Source organism: Cyanistes caeruleus, chromosome 6 (genome assembly GCF_971803275.1).
Source record: "Cyanistes caeruleus chromosome 6, bCyaCae1.hap1.1, whole genome shotgun sequence".
In the NCBI taxonomy this organism is placed as follows: Eukaryota; Metazoa; Chordata; class Aves; order Passeriformes; family Paridae; genus Cyanistes; species Cyanistes caeruleus.
The window spans coordinates 66,633,889-66,655,656 of record NC_141706.1 but is presented as its reverse complement, the minus strand read 5'-3'; the positions used below and the strand labels follow the sequence as shown (position 1 = coordinate 66,655,656).

The window sequence follows — 21,768 nt, the reverse complement described above, 5'->3', positions numbered from 1 at the left end:
ATAGCAGAGCGACGGCTGAATTTCCTTTTGGGTTTCCCAAAGAATCCACGCTGACTGCAGCTGGAAATTCGGTGCTCTAGGGGAAGGTGGCCCTGCTGATGGCAGGAGGGTTGGAATGAGATGGTTTTCAAAGTCCCTTCCAACCCAAACTCTCTGAAACACAAGTGTCACCAGGCTGTGCCCCAGGGATGGGAACAGGAGCATCTCCCCACCCCTGTGCTTTCAGCATCTGTGGATTTCTCTCTTCTCTCTGCTCTGAGCTCGTTTGCCTTTTGCAATTAAAGGTGACCCTTCACAGCTCGAGGAGAACAAAGTTTGCTCCAACTTGCAAACCAGCTGTGCCTGAGCCCAGCTGCTGAGGGGATCCCAGCTCAGGCACCCTGAAATCCCATTTCCAGAGCCAGGGAGCTTCTCTTAACACTGGGTTACAGCTGTTCCCTTATCCTGCAGCCCCATCCCTGAAATCCCTCTCCTCTCCAGCATCCTCACCTCTCAAGCAGGAGGACACAGACACCTCCCACACCTCCAGCATCCTCTAAACCTCTCCAGCCCCTGCCTTCCCAGTCCCCAGCACAGCAGCTGGTGCTCCTTGATGCTCCCACCATTCCCAATATTTTAGGGAATGCTGAGCACACACAAAGCCACCCCCTGCATTCCTGAACGCAGGAAATTCACTGAACAGGTTCTCAATCCCAGCCAGAACCGGGGAGGAAGGGTTGGAGAAGCGTCAAGGTTGGAAAAGACCTCCGAGGTCATCAAGTCCAACCTTGGATGGAAAGAGCTGCTCAACCCACGTGTGCCTTCAGAAACACAGCAGGAGCACGAAGGAGATGTCAAAATCAAACCTTTCACTGAAGCAGCTGCCCATGAGCCAGCCCTGTGTGCTATTTATCCCCCAAAATACCAAATATCCCCCTGAACAGAGGGGAGGATGCTCTGCTACCCGCTCCTCCCCCCAGGAGCAAGGTGAGGTGCTGCTGTTCAGACCCTCACTATTGTGTGGCTGACAAATCACCAAGAAAAGAGAAAAAAAAAAAAGAAAGAAAAATAAAATAGGTTGAGCCCTCCCTGCTCCCTACAGCCCTCGGCAAAGCGTGGGCTCAGTAAAACACACTCCAGAGCTGGTGCCTAATCAGCCACTGGGGCCTGATCTGAGAAGGGGGCTGAGAGAAGAAGCCTCTCACCTTCCTGCACTGCCCAGAGGGTTTGTGGCCCTCAAAGTGCCCTCTGAAATGAAACAACCCCCCCCAAAATCTGCATTTCATGAGCCCTCCCCTGATTTAGGACAGAAAGCATCGATTCCCTCTCGCTCCCCCCGTCCATCCCGGCGGTGAAACCTCTCCGTGGCTGGAGATTTACACTTGATTTTCTGCCTTTCTGCGCCAGATAAGTCATTTCAAAATCCTGCTCTGCCCTCAGATGGGGAGGGAGGGGGGCTCCCCTTCCCTGGGCCCAGCATCAAAGCCCTGCAGCGCAGACAAAAGGGGGTTTAGAGCAGGAGGACCCTCATCCCTCAATCCCGGCGTTTGGAGCTGAAATTAATTTCTCTGCTGCTTAAGATTTGGAAGGGAGGGATGTTCCAACTGCTGGGCAAAGCACAAGGCAGCCAGGATCTGCTAAATCCTGATCCCCTGAGGCACCAGGTATGTCTGAACTCCTCCAAGTCTTATTTCATAATTCAGGCTCAACAGCAGAGGAGTCGTGGCTGGGTCACCACAATCCAAAATATCCAAAAATCAACGGGTTTGGACCCAAAAATATTCTGTGCCATCACCCACCCCTGGCAGGGCTGTGACATTGCTTTTAGCCCCACCTGAACAGCCTTTCCCCCACGGATGGGGCCCTTCCAAAGGGCATCATCCCCACCAGCTGCTTCTTTCAGAGGGCAGTTCTGTTGTCTCCAGAAGGAGAAGGAAAAAGCAGGGAAGGGAAAAACCCAAACCCCCTGGTGACTGTAGGAACGATGGCGTCAAACTGCTCTTTAATTTCTCCTGGGTGTTCCTGTAATCCTGCACTCCACCCCGGTAATCCCTCCCTAGCCCAGCTTCCATGCACTTTTTATTTGCTGTCATGGGGAGGAAAAAAGCCTGATTTTTATTTTTTTTTTCCCCCCTTAATCACCCACACAACTGATTTTTTTCTGTTTTGTTTTGTTCTCCTTCCTTTCCCCACCCTTAAATCTATTTTATTGTCCCTCCTCACTGCTGCAGTGATCTCTGGACAAAGAGCAGCGGTGACAGCAGCACCCAGCCGGGTCCCACGCTCCTCAAGAGCTAAAACAGTGATTATTTTAAACCACATTCAAGCCCTTTTCTGCTTTTCCTGGAATTTCCCCATCTCTCTTCCCAGCAGGGCCAGGCTTTGCCCAGCCAGCTGATGCTCTGGTTCACAGCTGGCTCTGTGTCCCCACACTGACACCCTCGAGGGGACAGAGCTCTGGAACTCTGCCCTGCCTTGGTTTCCAGGCAAAGAGCCTGCAGCACCCTCCTCCCTGCCAGTCTCTCAGCAAATTCAGCCTCTTTGCCAAGAAAAAAAAATAAAATATAAATATATCAGCTGCTCCCTGCAAGCCTGAGTGCTTCTCCCACCTGCTGCTTCCTCCCGGAGTGAGGAAACCCCATCGGCTGCTCCTGCAGGAACTGCAGCGCTTTTGGTTCCCTGTCCCCAGCCCTGGCTCCTGCCTCAGCGTGGTTTGGGTGAAAAGACCTTGGAAATCATCTCCTGGGACACCCTCCACTATCCCAGGATGCTCCAAGCCCTGTCCAGCCTGGCCTTGGGCACTGCCAGGGATGCAGGGACAGCCACAGCTGCTCTGGGTACCTGTGCCAGCCCTCCCCACCCTCCCAGGGCAGGATTTCTTCCCAATATCCCATCCATCCCTGTCCTCTGGAAGGTCAAACCCATTTCTCCTTGTGAATAATCCCTTTCCCTGTTTCTTTCAGCTATTGGAAAGGGCTGTAAGGTGTTCCCAAAGCTTCTCCTCCCCATCCTGAGCAGCCCCAACTCCCTGAGCCTCATCCCTCGGTGCCTGCAGCAGCTCCATGTCCCTCCTGTCACCCTCCTTGTGCCAAAAATCCCTGCATAAAACCATCACAGCCACTTCCTTCCAGAGCAAACTTCCCAGATGCTGCAAACAGCCTTCAAATCTCTGCTTCTCCACCCTCCCTCCCCCTCCAATCCCCCCCAAATTAAATTTTCATTTAAATGATACGATTTAGAGCTCTTAACTCAATTTTTCCCAAGCCTGGGGCGGGCTGGAACACCAGCATTTCCACACTCCCTGACAGTTTGACACCAAGAGCACAAAGCAGCTTGTTCTCCAAATCTCCAGTTTGATCTAAATTAAAAGAAGCAAAGACTTTGGCGTTAACCAACCTGTCAAAATGCATTAAAAATCAAATGCCTCCCAGGCCTGCCTGGCTCTGGCTCCCTACCTGTACCCCAAACCCTTTGATTTCCTGCCATTCCAGCCCCAGCTGACAGGAGTGTCCCCAAGGAGGGCTCTCACTTCTCATTTCCCCTGTGACAACCCCCAAATTTCGCCGTTTCTGGAGGATTTTATTTACATTTCAATCAAGCTGGAGCCTCTCAGCCATGTGATACCCCAATAAATGCAGAATGCTGGATTAGTTCTGGCTCGCTGGGGTTGCCTCCTGCTCTGTGCCAGCTCCTTCCCAAGGGGCTGGAAAGGGATGCTCCCCCCTCCCTGAGCATCCACTGATCTGCACTTGGAAATTCCATTAAGGAATGCTGGGTGCAGGAGCTGCCATCACCCCTCTGGAAAGCATTGAAGAGCTTTGGAAATGAGAGGTGGAAAATAAAAATAATCCATCAATCATAGCTCTCCAACCCTGTGGTTTTTTGCAGCCTATTTAAAGGGGAAAGTTGTCATTTTGCTGGCAGGCTGCTCTCTCTCTCTCTCTCTCCAGAGTGGGATGCTCCAGCTGAGATTGATGCTCCAGGAGAGGAAACCTGGAGAATTCCCTCTCCCCCTCTGCTAAGCTGTTTTCTCCTTGGGGGATTTCATTCCCCTGCTGCTCCAAAGACAGGATTAGGGATTTACACACAGGTGTGAGCCCAGCTGGAGCTGCAGGGGCTCAGCATCACCTCAGCTCCCAGTGCTCCCAGTCCCTGCCAGGGGAGGGGGGAAAACACTGCAGCTGAAACCACATTTCCTGCCAAGGAAAGCCTAAAAATCCACATTTTTCAAGGCACACTGAAACAAAAAGCAAGGAAAAACCAGAACACTGAGGATTCACAGCACTGCCCCATCCCTGGAAGTGTACAAGGCCGGGTGGGATGGGACTTGGAGCGAGCTGGGATGGTGGAAGGAGAGCTGGGGGTGGAACTGGTTCCTTTCCACTCAAAGCACTCAAAATTCCATCCTGGAATTCTCTGACCAGCCCCAAGCTGGTTTCTCATGAGCTTCACTTGTTCAGGAGCACCTCTGGAGCAGCCTGACTGTTTCCTGGGAGAAACACAGAGAAGCTTTCTACACCCCACTCACCTCAGGTTTTTAAACCTAATGTTTAAAATCATAAAAAACCAACACAAATCCAGCTGGGAAAAACCCCCAGCAGCAGCAGAAAATGAGGAAATCAGTCATTTGGCCACAACTCTCTGCTCCTAAAGCATCCCTGGGCAGCAAGAGTGGGGTGGGATGGAGAGAGCTGAGACATCCTGAGCATCTCAAGCGTGGTGCAGCTCTGTGCTCACATCCTGTCAGCATTTAAATCATGGAATGGGATAGAAACACCCAATGGCTCCAAAAACACCTTTGTGCAAGGTTCCACAAGAGATCTCAGCTCCCTTTTCTCCCAAGATCAGCCTTTTCTGCTCAGATGGCAGCACCTAAAAAGCATTTTCTCTTCTGAGTTCTTCTGTGAGAGCCACCCACGGCTGCCTTGCCAATAAAAATGGATTATTTTAGGTCATTTCAGTATTTACCTGGTTCTTGGAAGTGCTCTTCATTTGACAGGGTTCTGGATAAGATGAGGATAAGTGCTTCTTTAAACTGATCAAAGTGGACCTGTGGGGAAAAAAAAATGGGAAGAAAAGAGGAAATCAGCTGGTGCAGGGAGTTAAATATGAGGCAAATAATCCAGCAGGAAGATGGGAATTACTCAAATCATCACCCCTGTGCCAACAGCCTCGGCAAGGGGCACGGAGGAACCCTGGAGAAGTGACAGCAAGGGACATGAAAACACCTTTGGGCATGTGGGAGGAATTATTGCTGCCACAGAAAGATCCAAAGGCACAGATTCCGTGCACTGGTTGGGTTTTTCCATCGAGCAAGAAGCCAAAATAACACATCCAAAGGAGCATCTCCATCACTTGAGGTGACCTGGCCAGGGAATGGTCGAGACCATTCCTGACCAGGGATGAATAGTCCATTGTGGAAATGCTCCACTGCCCTAATTAAGCTTCAAAAAAAAAAAAAAAAATTTCCCAATGTGGATGGCAGAAAAATCCCTCCCTTTCCAGGGCAGCCCTGCCCCAGCTCCTGCAGCTCTGAGAGGGCTGAACTGGGAATAGCAGGCCTGGAGTGTAGCTGGGAAAACCAGAGAGATAATCCTGCCACTCAGAGGGGTTTTTTTTTCCTCTTTTTTTCCCCATCTGTGCCTTCCTGGAAATCCTCCTGCCTCCCAGGCAGGAACAGCCACAAAGAGACCTCAGCATCCTCCCCATGGTGCCGGGGAATGTCAGCAATTCCAGCCGTGGGGGACACCCAGGGACAGCTGGAGGAGCTATTTGACATGGGTCAGTGGCCAGCCAGAGCTGGCTGCTGCCATTTCTTTTGGCTAAATAAATCTTAGAAGAATTTCCAGCACGGAACAAAAGATTTTGTATTTAAAGGAGCCCGGCCAGGCTGCTCTGGGCGAAGGCAGAGCTGCACTCAGAGGGATTTTCACGCTGCTGGGGGAGGCACAAGCAGCAAAGTTCAGGTCTGGAAGTTCTCCAGCCTGGTTTTGGGTGTCAAGAAAGCTCAAAAAAATACCAAGAAGCTCTCTGGTAGGGAGGGGACACAGGTGAGGCACAGAGGGACAGGGGAGCACCTCGTGCTGATCACCCCTGAGGCTTTAAACAATTTTCAACACGTTTCTTAAAGACAATTAAAAAATATGTTGAGCAGAGAAGCTCATCAGGAATGCCTCCATCTGAATGCTAATTGCTGCCATCCATTTCTAGTCACTTCAAAAAGGACAGTTTACAGAGATGGGCGAATTTCCACGATTCAAATAAAAAAACCAACTTGACATTTAGACTAAATGAGGATGAATAAAAGATGAGGGTGCTCAAATTACAGGTTCCCTCCCCACGGGGTGCTCTGAGGAACTCAACTGTGACAACAGCCAGAGCCAATCCCTTGGTTCTGTCCCTTGGACATCCTCGGTTCCTGCTGGGGCTGGGTTTGGATGGGACCAAGAAAACAAGATCCACTTTGCATCCCTCATGCAAACACACGGAATTAAATAAAGCCAAAACATCTGGGCAGGTGTGCAGCACCTCTGACACCACCAGAACGAGCCCCATCAGCCCTGGCTGTGCTAATGAGGAGGAGGAAGGGCTGGGGAAGCTGAGGCTGGGGAAACTGAGGCTGGGGAAGGTGAGCAGGATGTGGCCACGCTCCTGTGCTGCACAGCAGGATCTCAAATGCAAATCAGCAGCACCTGGACAGGCACAGGGAGTTCCCCAATGCCCTCCTCACTCTGGAGGTGGAGTCCCAGCTGGCAGAGGGGGGAGATGTTTCCTCAACAAGGGCCAGAGGTTTTCCTAACAGCAGCAAAAGCAGTCTGTGGCACACGTCTGACCTTGGATGTGGCGTGGCTGCACACAGAGGGTGCTCAGAGGCTTCCAGGAACAGCACTGATAAAATCTGAGCACAAGCCAGGCAAGGCAGCCACGGGACAGCAAAGCCACAAACGCTGCAGAAATCCTCCTGCAAAGGTGGGGAGGCTCTGGCACAGGGCTCCCCATCCCTGCAGGTGTCCAAGGCCAGGCTGGATGGGCTTGGAACATCCTGGGATAGTGGGAGGTGCCCGTGGCAGAAGGAAATGGGCTTTAAAGGCCCCTTCCAACCCAAACCACTCTGATTCTACAATTCTGTGTTGGTATTTCTCATCTGTGTGTCTGCTCAGGGGGGTCTCTCAGCAATCTGGGCTGATCCCAAGCAGGCTGGGGGGGTTTGGGAGGTGATGGCACAACGTCCCCAGGCTCAGGGACACCCCACACATCCCTGCAGACCCCCAGCCAGACCAGCACTGCACAGCCAGCCCCGCTCCCAGCCAGCAGAACCCTCCCAGCACAAATAAATCAGAGGCAAACCAGACAACCAGAGCAGCAGAGAGAGGCTCAGCCAGGCCAGCCCAGCCTCCCCACGGCCTTCGGGGACCGAGCAAAGCCGCGGCAACTCCGGCTCCTCCGAGAAATCCCGAGGCCTCTTCCCAGCCGGCTCCCTCTGAAGCTGTGCCAGATGAGCACTGGAAAGAGCTGTGTGCCTGTGCCAGGGTACCTGCTGCTCCCTGCTGGCTCCCTGCCACGCTCAGCACTTGGCACGGCCGGGACAGGCCGGCAGCAGCGGCTCCTGCCCTGGATCTGCAGCACAACCCCGTTCCCAAAGCTCCGTCCCCGCTTGGAAACTCCTGCCAGGCAGGAGGGTGAGGAGGGAAATGGCTGCTGGGGGAGATGTAGAGTCATGGAATGATTTCCTGATCCACAGGGATCACCCAGGGCAGCTCCAGGCCCTGCACAGACCCCCCAACAGCCTGGGCATCCCTGGCAGCGCTGCCCAAACCCTCCTGGGTCACCATTCCCTGGGGAGCCTGGGCAGTGCCAGCACCTTCTGAGGAAGGAAATCCAACCTCAACCTCCCCTGGCACAGCTCCAGCCTTTCCTTCAGCTCCTAACAAGCCAAACTTGCAGGAACAGCAGCCCAGGGCAGCCTCACCCTGTTCCTCCACGCAGGGCAAACCCCACAGAGCATCAGGGGAGCAGCATCACTGCACAGGGGAGGGGTTCTGCAGGAACCTGGCCTGGAAGGGCACAGGGAGGGGGTTCTGCAGGAACCTGGCCTGGAAGGGCACAGGGAGGGGGTTCTGCAGGAACCTGGCCTGGAAGGTGCTGAGAGCCCAGGCAGGGTGTCCTTGCTGCAGGCTGTGAATGCAGCGGTGCAGGTGAAACCTGAGCTCCCCATCCCTGCTCAAGGACAGCGCCAAGGACAGGCCCTGCAGCGCCCACAGAATCCCAGAAGGATTTGGGTTGGAAAGGACCTTAAAGCTTATCTCATCCCCTGCCATGGCAGGGACACCTCCCACTATCCCAGGCTGCTCCAAGCCCTGTCCAGCCTGGCCTTGGGCACTCCCAGGGACAGGGACTGAGTGCCAGGGCTGACCCCCAGGCCCCTGAGCACTGTCCCCAAGACACCTCCAGTTTGCTGCTAATTAAAGGGCACAGAGAGGACAGACAGACAGACACACCCATCCCCTCACTCCTGCCATCGAGGGTGAGGGGAAACCCTTCCTGAGGAATCCCAGGAACTGCAGTGAGCATCACCTGTGCACACAAGGTGTGAGGAAAAACAGCTCCAGAGGGGTTTGGCTCTGCCACGAGCCAGGGCAGGATTCACACCCCCACACCCCAAACCCTCACAGGAGAGGCAGCCCCTCTCTGGATGCCAGCTCAGCTCCCAGGACTCAGCTCCCTCTCCTGCCCAGGGCAGGGGGTTGGAACAAGGTGATATTTCAAGTCCCCTTCCAAGCCAAAGCACTGCACAATTCCCTGATCCCAGAGCACAGCACAAAGGCAAGCACGTGGCCCCACTGAGTGTCCCCCGAGCAGACAAAACCTTCCCCCTGTGCCCCCCTCCCAGTGCCCTGCCATAAATCCCAGCCCCTGGAAAGGCAAACAAAGGCTGGGACCATCTGCAGCCAGGGGCTGGCAGGTGCAGCAAGTCTGAGCTCATGTTTGCTGCTCTTCTCCCTCCGAGATCCTGGGGAGCCCCGAGGATCCGAGAGCCTTTAATTCAGGAACCGGGGAGGTGGGAGCAGAGAAAGGACACAAAGATTGTCCTGAGGCTCGTGTGGCAGGCTGGAAGGGAGAAGCACCCCCAGGGATAAAGAGGGGAATGAAATCAAATGGGATGTGCCCTGCTGGGGTGGGGTGGGTGTGACCTGGCACTGGGATGCTTTCACAGCGGGGTTTTGGTGCCCCCACCAGCTGTGACAGCCACATCTGCTTCTCTCTATGCCGCCATCCCACAGGTGCCAAGGCCAGGTGATAGGACAAGGGGAAATGGCTTTAAGCTGAAGGAAAACAGATTTATATCCAATATTGAGAAGGAATTTTTGGCTGGGAGGGTGGGCAGGCCCTGGCACAGGGTGCCCAGAGAAGCTGTGGCTGCCCCTGGAAGTGCCCAAGGCCAGGCTGGACAGGGCTTGGAGCAGCCTGGGACAGTGGAAGGTGTCCCTGCCATGGCAGGGGGTGGAACTGGATGATCTTTAAGCTCCTTCCAACCCAACCCATTCTGGGATTCTTTGATAAAAGCACCCAAGTGCTGGATGCTCAGGATGACAGAGCAGCACAGAAAGTCTCTGATGCTCCAGAAAATGCCACACTGCAACTCTAAAGGTCAACAACCTCTGCCTGGATCCATCCCTGCTCCAGCTCCACTCACCCTCAGCAGAAGAGCTACAGCCCCAGGGCAGGAGAGGAAGAGGAGGAAAAAGGAAAAATTCCTTTGTTCATTAAAGGAACGATTCTGTTTGTGAAAACAGCAGTTTGATTGGAAATTGGAGTCAGGGTGGCTGTGTGTCTGTTGAAAGCCCTGGCTGCCCTGTTCCACATTTTCCTGATTTTAATGAGCAGTGATGGGATTTCAGGGTGATTTCCAGGGAAATGCACTGTGAGCACGGCGTGCCGGGAAAGACGTAATGCAGAACACAAGGACATCCCTGAACGGGGAGATCCCCCAAGGGCAAACAGCTTCTGCTCACTGCCCTGGCATTTCACTCCAAAAAGGTACAAACACCACTGAAAAACGGCTTTGGGAAGCCACCAACAGCAGGAAACGTGGCCAAAGGTGGCTCAGGCAGAGACTGCCTGAGTGGGACAATGCTCTCCACCTCAGAAAACGTGTGGGACAACACACACTGGTCTAACTACAGCTTCAGCCAGCGTAAATCACAGGCTCAAGCCCTGGATTTAGGTCCTTGCCCCGTCTCAAGAGGCTCAGAGTTTGTGCAAGCACCTGGTGAGCTGGTCTGGGGGGGTGACCCAGGAACTGCTGCTGGGGGCACGGGCACAGCATCAGCCAAATGCCAGCACCAGGACAGCCAGGACCTGGCACTTGCTCTGGCCTGGACACTGGGAAAGCACTGGGAGCACAAGGCTCAGCCTAAAATGCTGATTCCCGAGTTCCAAACCACAGACAGAGCAGTTTCCTTCCCTGTGATCACCAATTCTGCTCTTGGAAGTCTCCTTGTGCCCACCCTGCTGAACAAACCAAACCCCTCCCCGAGTCCTGCGGCGCCAGAGCCTCAGGAATGTTGGAAATACACAAATTACAGACATCAGCCTCTTCTGCCTGCCTCCCCAGCCCCTTCCATCTCCCCAGATCCTTACCCTGCCTAGGAGGTTTCCTTGGAGGAGGGTCTGCTGCAGTGCCGGGGCCACCTCCTCCAGGTGCAGCATGTGGCAGAGGTCAGTGAGCTCCTCCTGCCCCAGGGACCCCGTGCCTGTGCTGTCAAAGCTGTCGAAGAGCTCCTTGAGACGAGCTTCATACTGGTCCTGCTCAGCTTCATCCATCCCATAGCCTGCCACGCTCACCTGCGGGGAGAGACGGCCCAGGTGAGCATCGGTGCCATGGGACAGCGAGAAACCCGAGAAATACCAAGGGCCGGCACGGGAGCTGCCCACGGGGCCATCCGGGGCCGTGTGTGGTCCCATGGAGGGCTCCAGCACCGCTCCACAAGAGCTCTGCAGAGCCAGAGCCTGGGGAGGCACAGCCCAGGTGGCTGAGCCAGCCCCACGAGCCACGGGCCCCACGAGCCACGGGCCCCACGAGCCACGGGCCCCACGAGCCACGGGCCCCACGAGCCACGGGCCCCACGAGCCACGGGCCCCACGAGCCACGGGCCCCACGAGCCACGGCCCACACGAGCCACGGCCCACACGAGCCACGGCCCACACGAGCCACGGCCCACACGAGCCACGGCCCACACGAGCCACGGCCCACACGAGCCACGGCCCACACGAGCCACGGCCCACACGAGCCACCCCCGGGAGAGGCTGGTTCCACTCAGCCGGAGCAGCTCAGGTGCTGCAGGGGAAAATTGCTCCCCTGGGCACCACTGATCCCCAGGTGATGCTTTGCTGAGAGGATAAACAAGCCAGCAGCTGCAGGGAGCCCAGTGTGGGGCTGTGCCTGAGGAGGGGAGGGCAGGAGATCCCTGGCCAGACACCCTGCCCACCCCCTCCATGAGCACAACACACCCCCTGTGCCAAAGCTGGGATCATGGAACGCTTCAGGTTGGGGAAAAAACCCCCCAAGATCAAGCCCAGCACTGCCTGCACTGCTCCCCCATCAGGGATCTCAGGACAGGCCCTGGCTGAAGGCACAGAAGGGTTTGACAGGCAGCAAACCCAGAGCTGAGCTCAGCGTAGGGACAGCCAAAATCTGTCTGGTGTCCTGCACCTGGCACACAAAACCCAGCCCAAATCTGCCTCAGGTCTTCATCTTCCCCTCCAAGTCAAGTTTTCACCCCTCTCATCCATTGCTAACAGAGGATCACAGCCCCAGGAGCTGTTCTGGCAGGGGAGGAGAGGGAAATTTCCTGTCTGAAATGAAGGATTTGGCTGGATTCGCTTGTCCAGCCTGGCCCAGGGCTCCTGGCTGGCTTTGGGTGGCAGCAGTGTCACCCAGTGCCACCACCCTGGGGCACCACAGGCACTGTCACCGTCCTTGGTGACAACAGGCACTGCAGGGACCTGGTGTTCCAAGGACTGGGCATCCAGGGATGCCTGGCCAGCCTCAGCCATCACCCCACACCCGCCAGCCACGGGAATTCTGCTGTTGTGACTGCTGCAGGTTGTGTTTTCCCAAATTCCCAACCCCCTTCCCAGCCAGCCCTGCCATGGAGCAGCCCCCTCTGCTCCTCACAGGGTTCTTGTGGCTCCCTGTGTCACCAGCAGCGCTCCTGGACAGCCCAGGACAAGCAGAGCTGCTCCAATTGCAGCCCAATTCCACCTCCCTGCCAGGAACTCTCCAGGGCAGGCACTGCAGCAGCCGTGTCCTTGATTCCAGCGGCTGCAGGAGCAGATGCCAGGGCACAGCATCCTCTGGATGCCACATCTGCTGAGGGATGCAGGGCTGGTGCCAGGCAGAGCCCGTGGGACAGGGACAGCCAGGCTGTCCTTCCTCCTGCGCTGCAAGGAGAAGGAGGATGGCTGTGAGCACTCCAGGGAGAGGAACAAAACTCCTCCACCTGAGCCTCACACCCTCCCTGTCCCATTTTCCCTCCCCCCAAATCCCTCCTGAGCCGATTTCTCACGGCGCCCAAGCGCTGTGGGGAGGAGGGAGGACACAGACACTTCTGACCTGGGGCACAGAGGAGCAGGCAGCACCCAAAAACTCAGGTGCCTGTGAGCAGGAGGAAGACAAGAAACCTGTTTCCATTTCCCACCTGCACCCCCAGGGCTCCACACTGGCTGGATCCTGGTGTTGGGGAGCCCTCCCTGCACATTCCAGCAGCCCCAAAACCCACAGCCAAGCCTCCAGCAAAGATGACTCTGACCCACAGAGCTTGCCAAGCATTTCTGAACCTCTTATCTTCGGGGTCAGCCACCTCCTGCCCCCCCAGAGCTGTCTCCAGCACCTGACCTTACAGCTACACTGCCAGAACCAGTTTCCCCAGTTAGTGCAGAGAGCTGGGTGCCACCTCCCAGTTTATCCCCGAGCATCCCTGCTGCTGGAGCCCAAAAACCCACCCTGGGCAGGTCCAGCATCGGGGACCCCACAAACCCAGCAGGAAAAACACCATCCCTAGAAGGAAAAGAGCATCAGGTGCGTGTTCCACACCTGCCCCACAGCCCAGGTGAGTTTTTGGGCGGCAGCCTCACGCATCCCCCACAGGGACAGAGCTCAGGGGGACACGAGCAGAGCTCGGGGAAGGGATTTGCTGCTTGCCAGCAGCAGGAATGAGCTGGGATTTGAGGCTGGTTGCCTACCTGGAGTCAGGGAGCTGCCAGCAGCCCGGCCATCCCGCAATCCTGCACAACCTCCATCTTAGGCAGGCGGCTCCGGCACGCAGCCGGCTCAGCAAGGTGACCCAAGATGCCTCCTCCCCACTGAATTATTCAGCAGCACTTCCACGGAAAGGGGGGGAAAAAAATCCCACCCGAGCCTCCTACCTGAGGAGCTGGTGAGCTGGCAGCAGTCAAAATAATGAGGGCAGCAGCATCAGAGCCACCTCCAGCAGCCGTGACGGGGAAGGGGGGACACGACAGAGGCACACAAAGCCCGAATTAAAGGCCAGCCTTTCATCTCTGCTCCAGATGGGCCAGCAGCTGAGATGCAGGAGGGTGGCTGGGATAATAGGGGCAGGGGGGCAGCAGCTGAGCAGGGGGCTCCATGGTCCCCGTGAGGAGGAGAGGGGCTGGTCCCTGCACAGGGCATCACTTTGTTCAGATTTATTGCCAGCCTTCTGTGGCGTTTCGAGTCCCCCAGAACAACCAGCTCGAGCAGACAGAGCTGAAAATGCACATTTAGGAGAGTCAGCACCACGTTATTCTTGATTTCTGTTCTCCTTATTACCAGCCCGGGGAAGCAAAGCGCTCCGGGATGATGAGAAGAGGAAGTTTTCAGCGGCATTTCTTTCCTGCCTTTAAATCCACCCCCTCCTGAGAGCCAGATAACCTTCACAGCACACAATGCAGGGGCCTGATAGGACTAAATTCTCAGCTAAATTTAACTCAAACAATATAGGCTTAAACAGTAATTACCGCTTCGCATATTAAGTGGCAGGAATCGATATCAACTTCAGCCTGGAGCTGATGAAGACACAGATTATCTGGTCAATCAATGGCATCAGCAAGGAAAAACACCACAATTAGCACAATTACTTTGTTTTTGTTTATTTTGGGGGGGTGGTGTTTGTAAACAGCAGGAATTATAGAATCCCAGAATTACCTGAAGGGACCTTAAAGGCCACTCGATGCCAAGCCCCAGCTGTGGGCAGGGACATTTTCCATTAGAGCAACACAAAATCACATTTTCTGCTGCCCAAGAGGGAGATTTGGGGGATGCTGTGCCCGGATGCCCCCATGGTCACCTTGCCCTCCATGAAAGTCATCAGCTCCAAGGAAAATGTCGTTTTTGCTGCTACTCTTAATTACCTCCACTCAAATGAGGGCCTGGTAATTAGCAGTAATTACCCAGCGGGGCAGCATCCTGTGGCCACGTCCAAAACACAAGCACCTACTCCATGGGATGTCACTGCTCTGGAGAGCACGGCCACACTCGGGCACCTCAAAGCAACTTTCCCTTCCCTCTGCTCTTGTGGCAGCCGGGGTGATGTGAAAACAGCTGCCAAAACCCACCAGGAGCCCGGTTTGTAACGCTGGGGTTTGTGTGAGATGCCCAGCAGCCACCAAAATCAGACTGCAGAGCCCTTGCTGGAAAAGCCAGGGCTGAGGTTGTCTCACACTCATTATCTCCTTCCCCTAATGAACCATCTCATCCATCACAGCTGCAGCTCTGCTGAATCACACAATTCCCTGAGCTGGAAGGGATCCACAGGGATCATCCAGGGCAGCTCCAGGCCCTGCACAGACACCCCAGCAATCCCAGCCTGGGCATCCCTGGGAGTGGTGCCCAAACCCTCCTGGAGCTGGAATGTCACCATTCCCTGGGCAGTGCTCTGGGGGAAGAACCTTTCCTAAAATCCAACCTAAACCCCCCAAACACAGCTCCAGCCCTTCCCTGGCTCCTGTCCCCATCCCTGTGTCCACCCCAAAATCCCCACAACCGTGTCAGGGCAATTTCCACCCCATCCCACAAAGGCTCACCCGGAGAAACCAAAGGGAACAACAAAACCCAGCAGGACAATGAAGCACCTAAACATCAGTAAAAAAATGTCATTAAACCACTTGACAGCACGCACAGCTCTTCAAGGGTCACTGTTCCTCCTCCCCACTGACCCACACTCATCCCTTTACACCTCAATGCCACCTCTCCCCCTGCACCCCAAAAACACCCCCAGACCCTCCAAAGTTGGCAGAGAGCGGCGATTCTTTTAACCAAGCTCCGCTCCAGATTAGCAAAGCAGCCACGGCCTATAAAAGCGCTATAAATTTATGTAAAGAGCATCAAAAGCAAGGCAGCGGTTTGAATATTCACGCCGGGCCGGTATTTGCATTGTAATGGGGCTTTTCACCGCCAGCCTTCCCTCCGCAAGGGAAAAACAAAGCGCCCATCTGGTTTGATTTTGCAAATCGGGCTGGAGTCGCTCTGCCCTAACTCGGGGCTGCGAGGAAGGTGGAAGCACAGATTATTTCTGGAGTAAACAAAGCCAGGCGGTGATTTAGCCGGGGAAATGCGGGATGCGGTAATTGCGGGGAGCTCAGAGCTGAGATAAAGCCGGGCTCTGCTGAATCACGGCGAAAACGCGCCCAGCGCCTTCCCCCGGCTCCGTTTTGGGGAGCACAGCAGGGAAATGAGAGGGACCCACCCAAATTCTCACCCATCCATCCCCCAAAATGCTCCCGAACCTGCTCGGCCGCGGGTTTTGGCTTTCCGGGCTCCCAGGCTCCATCCCTGCAGGGATGCTCCGGAGGAGCCGGGCCCAGGCTGGGTGAGCAGACAGCAGATGCCACCCTGGTGACAGCCAGAGCTTCGCCCGTGACAAAACAACTGCTGTGATTAATTCCTCCAGCCACAGCCGGGCTCAGCCGGGGACAGCGCCCGGAGCATCTCTCCGGGAGCAGGGACACACGCAGGGATGGGGCGAGTGTCACCTGCGGGACCACTGCCAGCAGCGCCGAGGGCACCTCGGTGGCTTTGGCACCCGCTCACGGGCACCCCCGAAATCACCACCGCACCCTCTGGCTGCCACCCCCATCCCTCCAGCGTCCCCCCCGCCCTGCAGAGCCCCGCACCCCGGCACCCACCTGTGCGCTGCCCCTTCCCCCGGCACCCACCTGTGCGCTGCCCCTTCCCCGGCACCCACCTGTGCGCTGCCCCTTCCCCCGGCACCCACCTGTGCGCTGCCCCTTCCCCCGGCACCCACCTGTGCGCTGCCCCTTCCCCTGCGGCGCGTCCCGCAGCCGCGGCCGGGCCCGCCGGGAGGGACGGGAGGGACGGGAAGGGGCGGGCAGAGCCCCGGCACCGCCCGCGGAGGAGGGAGCGGGCCGAACCGCGCTCCCCCCGCACACAGGGCTCGCTGGAACCCCTTCCCCTTCCCTTTCCCCTTCCCTTCCCCTTCCCCGGGCTCAGCGGCTGCCGGGGCCCGCGGTTGCTCGGGGAGGCGCCGCGTTCAAACGCGGCCGCGTTTATTGGGCCGAGGCTCGGGGGCGGCCCCGGGGCGGGGGGACCGGCGGGCTTTGTGCGGCAGCGGCCGGGAACGCCCCCGCTGCAGGGAAGGGCTGTGCCGGGCTGTCCCGCAGCCTTGGGGCACCCGTGTGTCCCCGCTTCCCGCTGTCCCGCACCTCAGGACGGTGTAACCCTCGGTCCCCCCATGTCCTGACCCACCCCGGGTGGCATCAGCTCGGTTCCCAGCATCCCGCAGCCCAGGGGACATCATCTCATCTCCCTGCTGCTCTGCACCCCCGGGTGGCATCACCCCGGCTCCCCAGTGTCCTGTCCCCCAGTGCCCCACACCTGAGAGTGGCATCACCCCGCTCGTCAATGTCCCATCCCTCCGAACGGCATCATCACGGCTCCTGTCACCGCCCGCCCCAAGGTGGCATCGCCCAGCTCCCAGCTGTCCCGTCCCTAGGGTGACATCGCCGCGCTTCCCGCCATCCTGCACCCCAGGGTGGCATCACCCCGGCTCCCCAGTGTCCTGTCTCCACGGGTGACACCACCTCGCTCCTCATCGTCGCACAAGCCAGGTGGGCACCGCTCTGAGTCCTCGCTGTCCTGTCCCCCCCAAGGTGGTCCTGCGCCCCAGGGGACACCTGCAGCTCCTCACTGTCCCCAAAAAACAACCCCACGTCACCTGAGCTGTCCCACAGCTGAGGGTCACAGCGACACATGGCTGTCCCCTGGTGACCCTGCCATCCCTGGGGGGACAACATCTCCTTGTGTCACCGCGGACAGCCCTTCATCCCTTCCACCACCCCAGCACCCGAGCTCTGCGCTGTCCCACCCGTGCCAATCTCTCTTTGGGGGGCTCACAAAACCAGGGACCCCCCTTTGTCCCTGGAGCCACCGGGCAGGGGAACACAAGCCCAGGCAGCAGCAGCAGAATTCCAGGCCTCATGGAAAGCTCGGCATTCCCGGTTGGAAGCTGGAGCCACCGCTCGCCCAGGCTCCTGCTCACATCCAACCTCAGGAATTCAGAGGTCCCCAAGCCTTGTGGATTCTCTGCTGGCTATAAGGGGTTCCTCTCCAGCATGAGCTTGTTTTGTTGGGTTATTTTGGGGTTTTTTTGGTGAAAATGCCTGGCTCGAGATGACTTTTTGGCCTTCTTCCCTTTTTCAAAGCGGCTCTGGTCTGCGAGTTCAAGAAATTTCCTTGAACACAAAAGCCTCACTCAGGGGGTTGCATAAACCTGGCTCAGATCATAAACCAGCCTTAAAACCCCACGAGATCCCCCAGCAGAGCCGGGATGGCTTTGTCACCACGCGAGGACATCTGGGACACGTGAAGGTAACGGCGTGAAGAGCTTCAAAAGTATCGTAACAAAATACCGTAATAAAATATTTAAATAAAATCAAATATTTAGGGGTAGTTGTGCTGCACAGCACCTGGCACTCCTGGCACGGTGTCCCCAGCACGTGGATGTGGCCGTGTCCCCACGGTGACAGGAGCAAGGCAAGGTGACTCCAGAGGAGCCCTTGGTGAGAGGTTTTGCTGGACAGATGTCAGCAGCCGTGGCTTTGTGCCGGCCAAGGGCTTTTTTTTTTTTGTCTCGGTTTTTTAACATTTGCCATTTTTCTCCGCCGCTTTCTTCTGCTCTGACACTTGCTGAGGGTTTTTCTTTCTTTCTTTTCTCCTTCTCTTTCCACATTTGCTTTTCCATCCCCGCTTCAAACACTTTTTCTCCGTGTATTATGCTGAAGTTGGAACCATCTGGTGCTTTGTTTTGTTGCGAGCCCGGCGAGTGCCAGGACCTTTATCCCCCACCTCCTCCTCCTCCTCCTCCTCCTCCTCATCATCATCACTAATCCGAGTGACAGCCCCCAAAAAATCCCCCCTGTCCCCCAACAAAGCCACGGGCCACACTCGTGTGTGGGTGGGCCATGTGTCCCCATGTCCCCACCCCGCAGCCCCCCTGCCCCAGGAGACCTGGAATTGTTATAAATGTAAATTATATTATTGGGGTTTTTTTTGCAAATATTGTAATGGATGTTATGTGGATAGGGTTAGAAAACTTGGTTGTGTTAATATAGTTTCTTTTATTTCTGGTATTGAAATTTATTATTGAATAAATGTTATTATTTCTTGTTATTGAAATTTAGAAATAGTGGTGTAATACACATATATTTTAAGCTATAACATGATATTAAAACAAAAACTACTTTTTATTTATATAACCCAGAGACTGAAAAGACAATCAGAGACCTTCCTGCATTCTTAAAATTATCTTATCCTCCAAGACCTCCAAGAGAAGGATTTATTGCATCCTTATCAAAGGATATAAAACCCAGTGATGCCAAGATTGATCTGCTGGGAAGGGGGCAAGGTAAAAACTAAACAAAAGAACATCAAAAAAATTAAGAAGAATGTATGAGAATTTATGGATATGTAGTAGGGTTCTGTTTTTAAGGGACAACCCTTTGTTAGTGAGGTGAATGCAGAATAAAAAAAAGTACATTTTACTTTATTTTTATCCCCTAATTGTCTTTCTATTAAACTTTTAAAATTCTATATAAAAATACACGAACCTCGTTTTTCACAGTGATCATCCCAATATAAATTCCTGCCTCATTTTTAGGACCAGCTGTTAGCAGAGGAACTCTGATTTTATTTTTCCCATAGAGAGAAAAGCGTTTTTCCAGGGAGCCACGGAGCCCTCCAGCCTATTTTTGGAACCCCCTTTTTCCATCTGTGCTCCCAGGATGGCATCGGAGGAAGGAAAACTCAGCTCAACCAACCCCTGGGGAAACACAGGTGTGAAAAAGGAGGTTCACATATTTTTATATAGAATTAAAAAAGTTTAATAGAAAAACAATTAGGGGATAAAAATAAAGTAAAATGTACTTTTTTTTACTCTGCATTCACCTCACTGACAAAGGGTTGTCCCTTAAAAACAGAACCCTACTACATATCCATAAATCCTCATACATATTCAGAGGTCCTTCTTAATTTTTTAATTCATTTAAATTAATTAATTTAAATTAATTTAGTTTTTTTGATGTTCTTTTGTTTAGTTTTTACCTTGCCCCCTTCCCAGCAGATCAATCTTGGCATCACTGGGTTTTATATCCTTTGATAAGGATGCAATAAATCCTTCTCTTGGAGATCTTGGAGGATAAGATAATTTTAAGAATGCAGGAAGGTCTCTGATTGTCTTTTCAGTCTCTGGGTTATATAAATAAAAAGTAGTTTTTGTTTTAATATCATGTTATAGCTTAAAATATATGTGTATTATACACATATATAATTAGTAATTAGTAATACTATAATTAGTATTTCTAAATTTCAATAACAAGAAATAATAACATTTATTCAATAATAAATTTAAATAAATAAAAAATAAATAAATTTTAAAAAAAAATATTAACACAATAAGTTTTCTAACCTTATCCACGTAACATCCATTACAATATTTGCAAAATAATATAATTTACACTTATAACAGCGGGATTGTTGGATGGATGTGGGGCTGGCACCCCAAATCAGGGTGTGGGTGACCCCTGTGCGAGGCTCAGGGTCAGGAAAACTCTCCCGGTTTGGATTTGGCTGCTCCATCACGTTTCCCTTCCCATTTTTCCCTGGACAATGGGGTGCTTTGTTCTGGGATGAGGAAAAGTCCGGCTGGAGCTCGGGGTGGAGCTGGGAGCTGCTCCTGCATTCCTGGGCTATTTCCAGCTGTGCCTTGCTGGGCACAGGGATCCGGCCAAGACAGGGGGGAAAATGACATAAAATAACCCAAAAAATAAAAAAAATCAGCCAAAAAAGTTATGAAACCATCAGCAAAATAAAGGGGGAAAGGAAATAACGCTGTAGGAATAAAAAAAACCCCAAACTTTTGGAGCTGGAGGGAACCTCCCCATCTCCCAGCTGGTGCCGGGAGAAGTTTGGAATGACATAAACCCAAACTTTGCTATTTTTTGCACAGAACAAAGGCGAGCCTCGGTGGTATCGCCACTCCACGGCTCGCTGCTGCCATCCCACGTCCAAATCTCATCCCCAGAGCCGCCTCTAGGGCCTGATCCTGCCTGATTCCCCTCCTTGGATTTTCCCTTCAGCCCAGGAAAACCTCGTGTTTGTCTTCATGGCAAGAAATATTTGGGTGGTTGCTCCATCCTGGTGAGCGCTCAGAGCTCCCCAGACCTTTCCAAGCCTCAGGAGCTCCAGATCTCCATCCCTGGATCCCACCAGAATTCCTGAGGATTTCCTTTCCCAACATCTTCATGAGAATTCCCCGCCAAGCTGCAGCCCCGGCAGTCACTGGGGGTGGAAGGAAAAGCTCCTGGCTGTGGAACCAGCTGGGTTTGTTGGTCATTTCCCTGTTCTCCTGCCCCTGAGGCTCGGGAAGAGCAGCTCGGGGCTGGCTGGTGTCACCTCATTGCGACAGCTGCTGATGGGGAGCGCGGAGACACCGGCCCCGGTTGGACCGGACCTGTCTGTCCTTGGATTTGCATCTTGCTGGTGAGGTAGGATTAGATGGGAGATTGGGAAAGAATTGTTCCCTGGGAGGGTGGGGAGGCCCAGGGTGCCCAGAGGAGCTGGGGCTGCTCCTGGATCCATGGAAATGCCCAAGGCCAGGCTGGACGGGGCTTGGAGCAACCTGGGATAGCAAAAAGTGTCCCTGGCCAGGAATGGGATGGGATTTAAGCTCCCTTCCAACCCAAACCATTGTGGGATTCCATGATTCCAACTCAGGAAAAGCAGCAAAGTCTTACTTTGGAGGGCAGGTGGGTGAAAGCAGCTGCAGACGCCAGCCTGGGTGGCTGCTCCTCTGGGAGAAGGTTTGTGATGATTTATGGGGTCTCTCAGGTGAGGGCAGGGCCCAGCACATCCTGCACCTGGCAGGGAATTCTGCTGGAACGGGGATATTCCTTTCCTGGTGGGAAGTTTCATCCTGCAAATGTGACTCATCCTGCCAGGGCTGCAGGTGGGCGGCTCAGAGAGGTTCCCACCCTTCCTGCTGAATCCTGCCTTTAGCGTTAAACCGTTTTAAAAATGATTTTCATTTTTTAACCCGCAGGTTTTTCCCTCTGTGCTCCTTTTCCCTGGTGTGTCACCTCCGTGCTGTCCCCACGCTCCTCTCTCGGGGGACAGCGGAGATTTCCCAGGGTCCCCTCTAAACCCAGCCTTGGCTCACAGGGGGCTGCAGCTTTTCGGGGGTCCCCCTTAAACCTGCCGGTCCCTGGGGGACAGAG

The 21,768-nt window shown here is 54.5% G+C and overlaps 1 protein-coding gene and 1 long non-coding RNA gene across 36 annotated transcripts in view; one reads left to right on the top strand and one right to left on the bottom strand.

The window, feature by feature from the left end:
- The window catches only part of NIN (ninein), a 59,848-nt gene extending 43,240 nt beyond the window's left edge, over window positions 1-16,608 (bottom strand). For 3 of the 35 annotated variants that reach the window (XM_086892337.1, XM_086892347.1, XM_086892359.1), the window contains exons 1-3: window positions 15,064-15,123; window positions 10,621-10,824; window positions 4,948-5,029 (exon numbers count right to left, since the gene is read on the bottom strand). In XM_086892337.1, the coding sequence (XP_086748463.1) occupies window positions 4,948-5,029; window positions 10,621-10,803 (265 nt within the window). In that variant the 5' untranslated portion in view covers window positions 10,804-10,824; window positions 15,064-15,123. Of the gene's footprint in view, window positions 1-4,947; window positions 5,030-10,620; window positions 10,968-11,001; window positions 11,214-11,490; window positions 11,681-11,779; window positions 11,889-13,224; window positions 13,304-15,063; window positions 15,124-16,164; window positions 16,180-16,283 lie in introns of those variants that run through there. The other 32 variants (XR_015287821.1, XM_086892342.1, XR_015287823.1 and 29 more) reach the window with 23 other exon arrangements.
- Window positions 11,021-15,157, top strand: LOC147652800 (uncharacterized). Its single transcript, XR_015287830.1, has 2 exons — window positions 11,021-13,091; window positions 13,685-15,157. It is a non-coding gene; the product is annotated as an uncharacterized LOC147652800 (long non-coding RNA).
- Window positions 16,609-21,768: the final 5,160 nt, after the last annotated feature.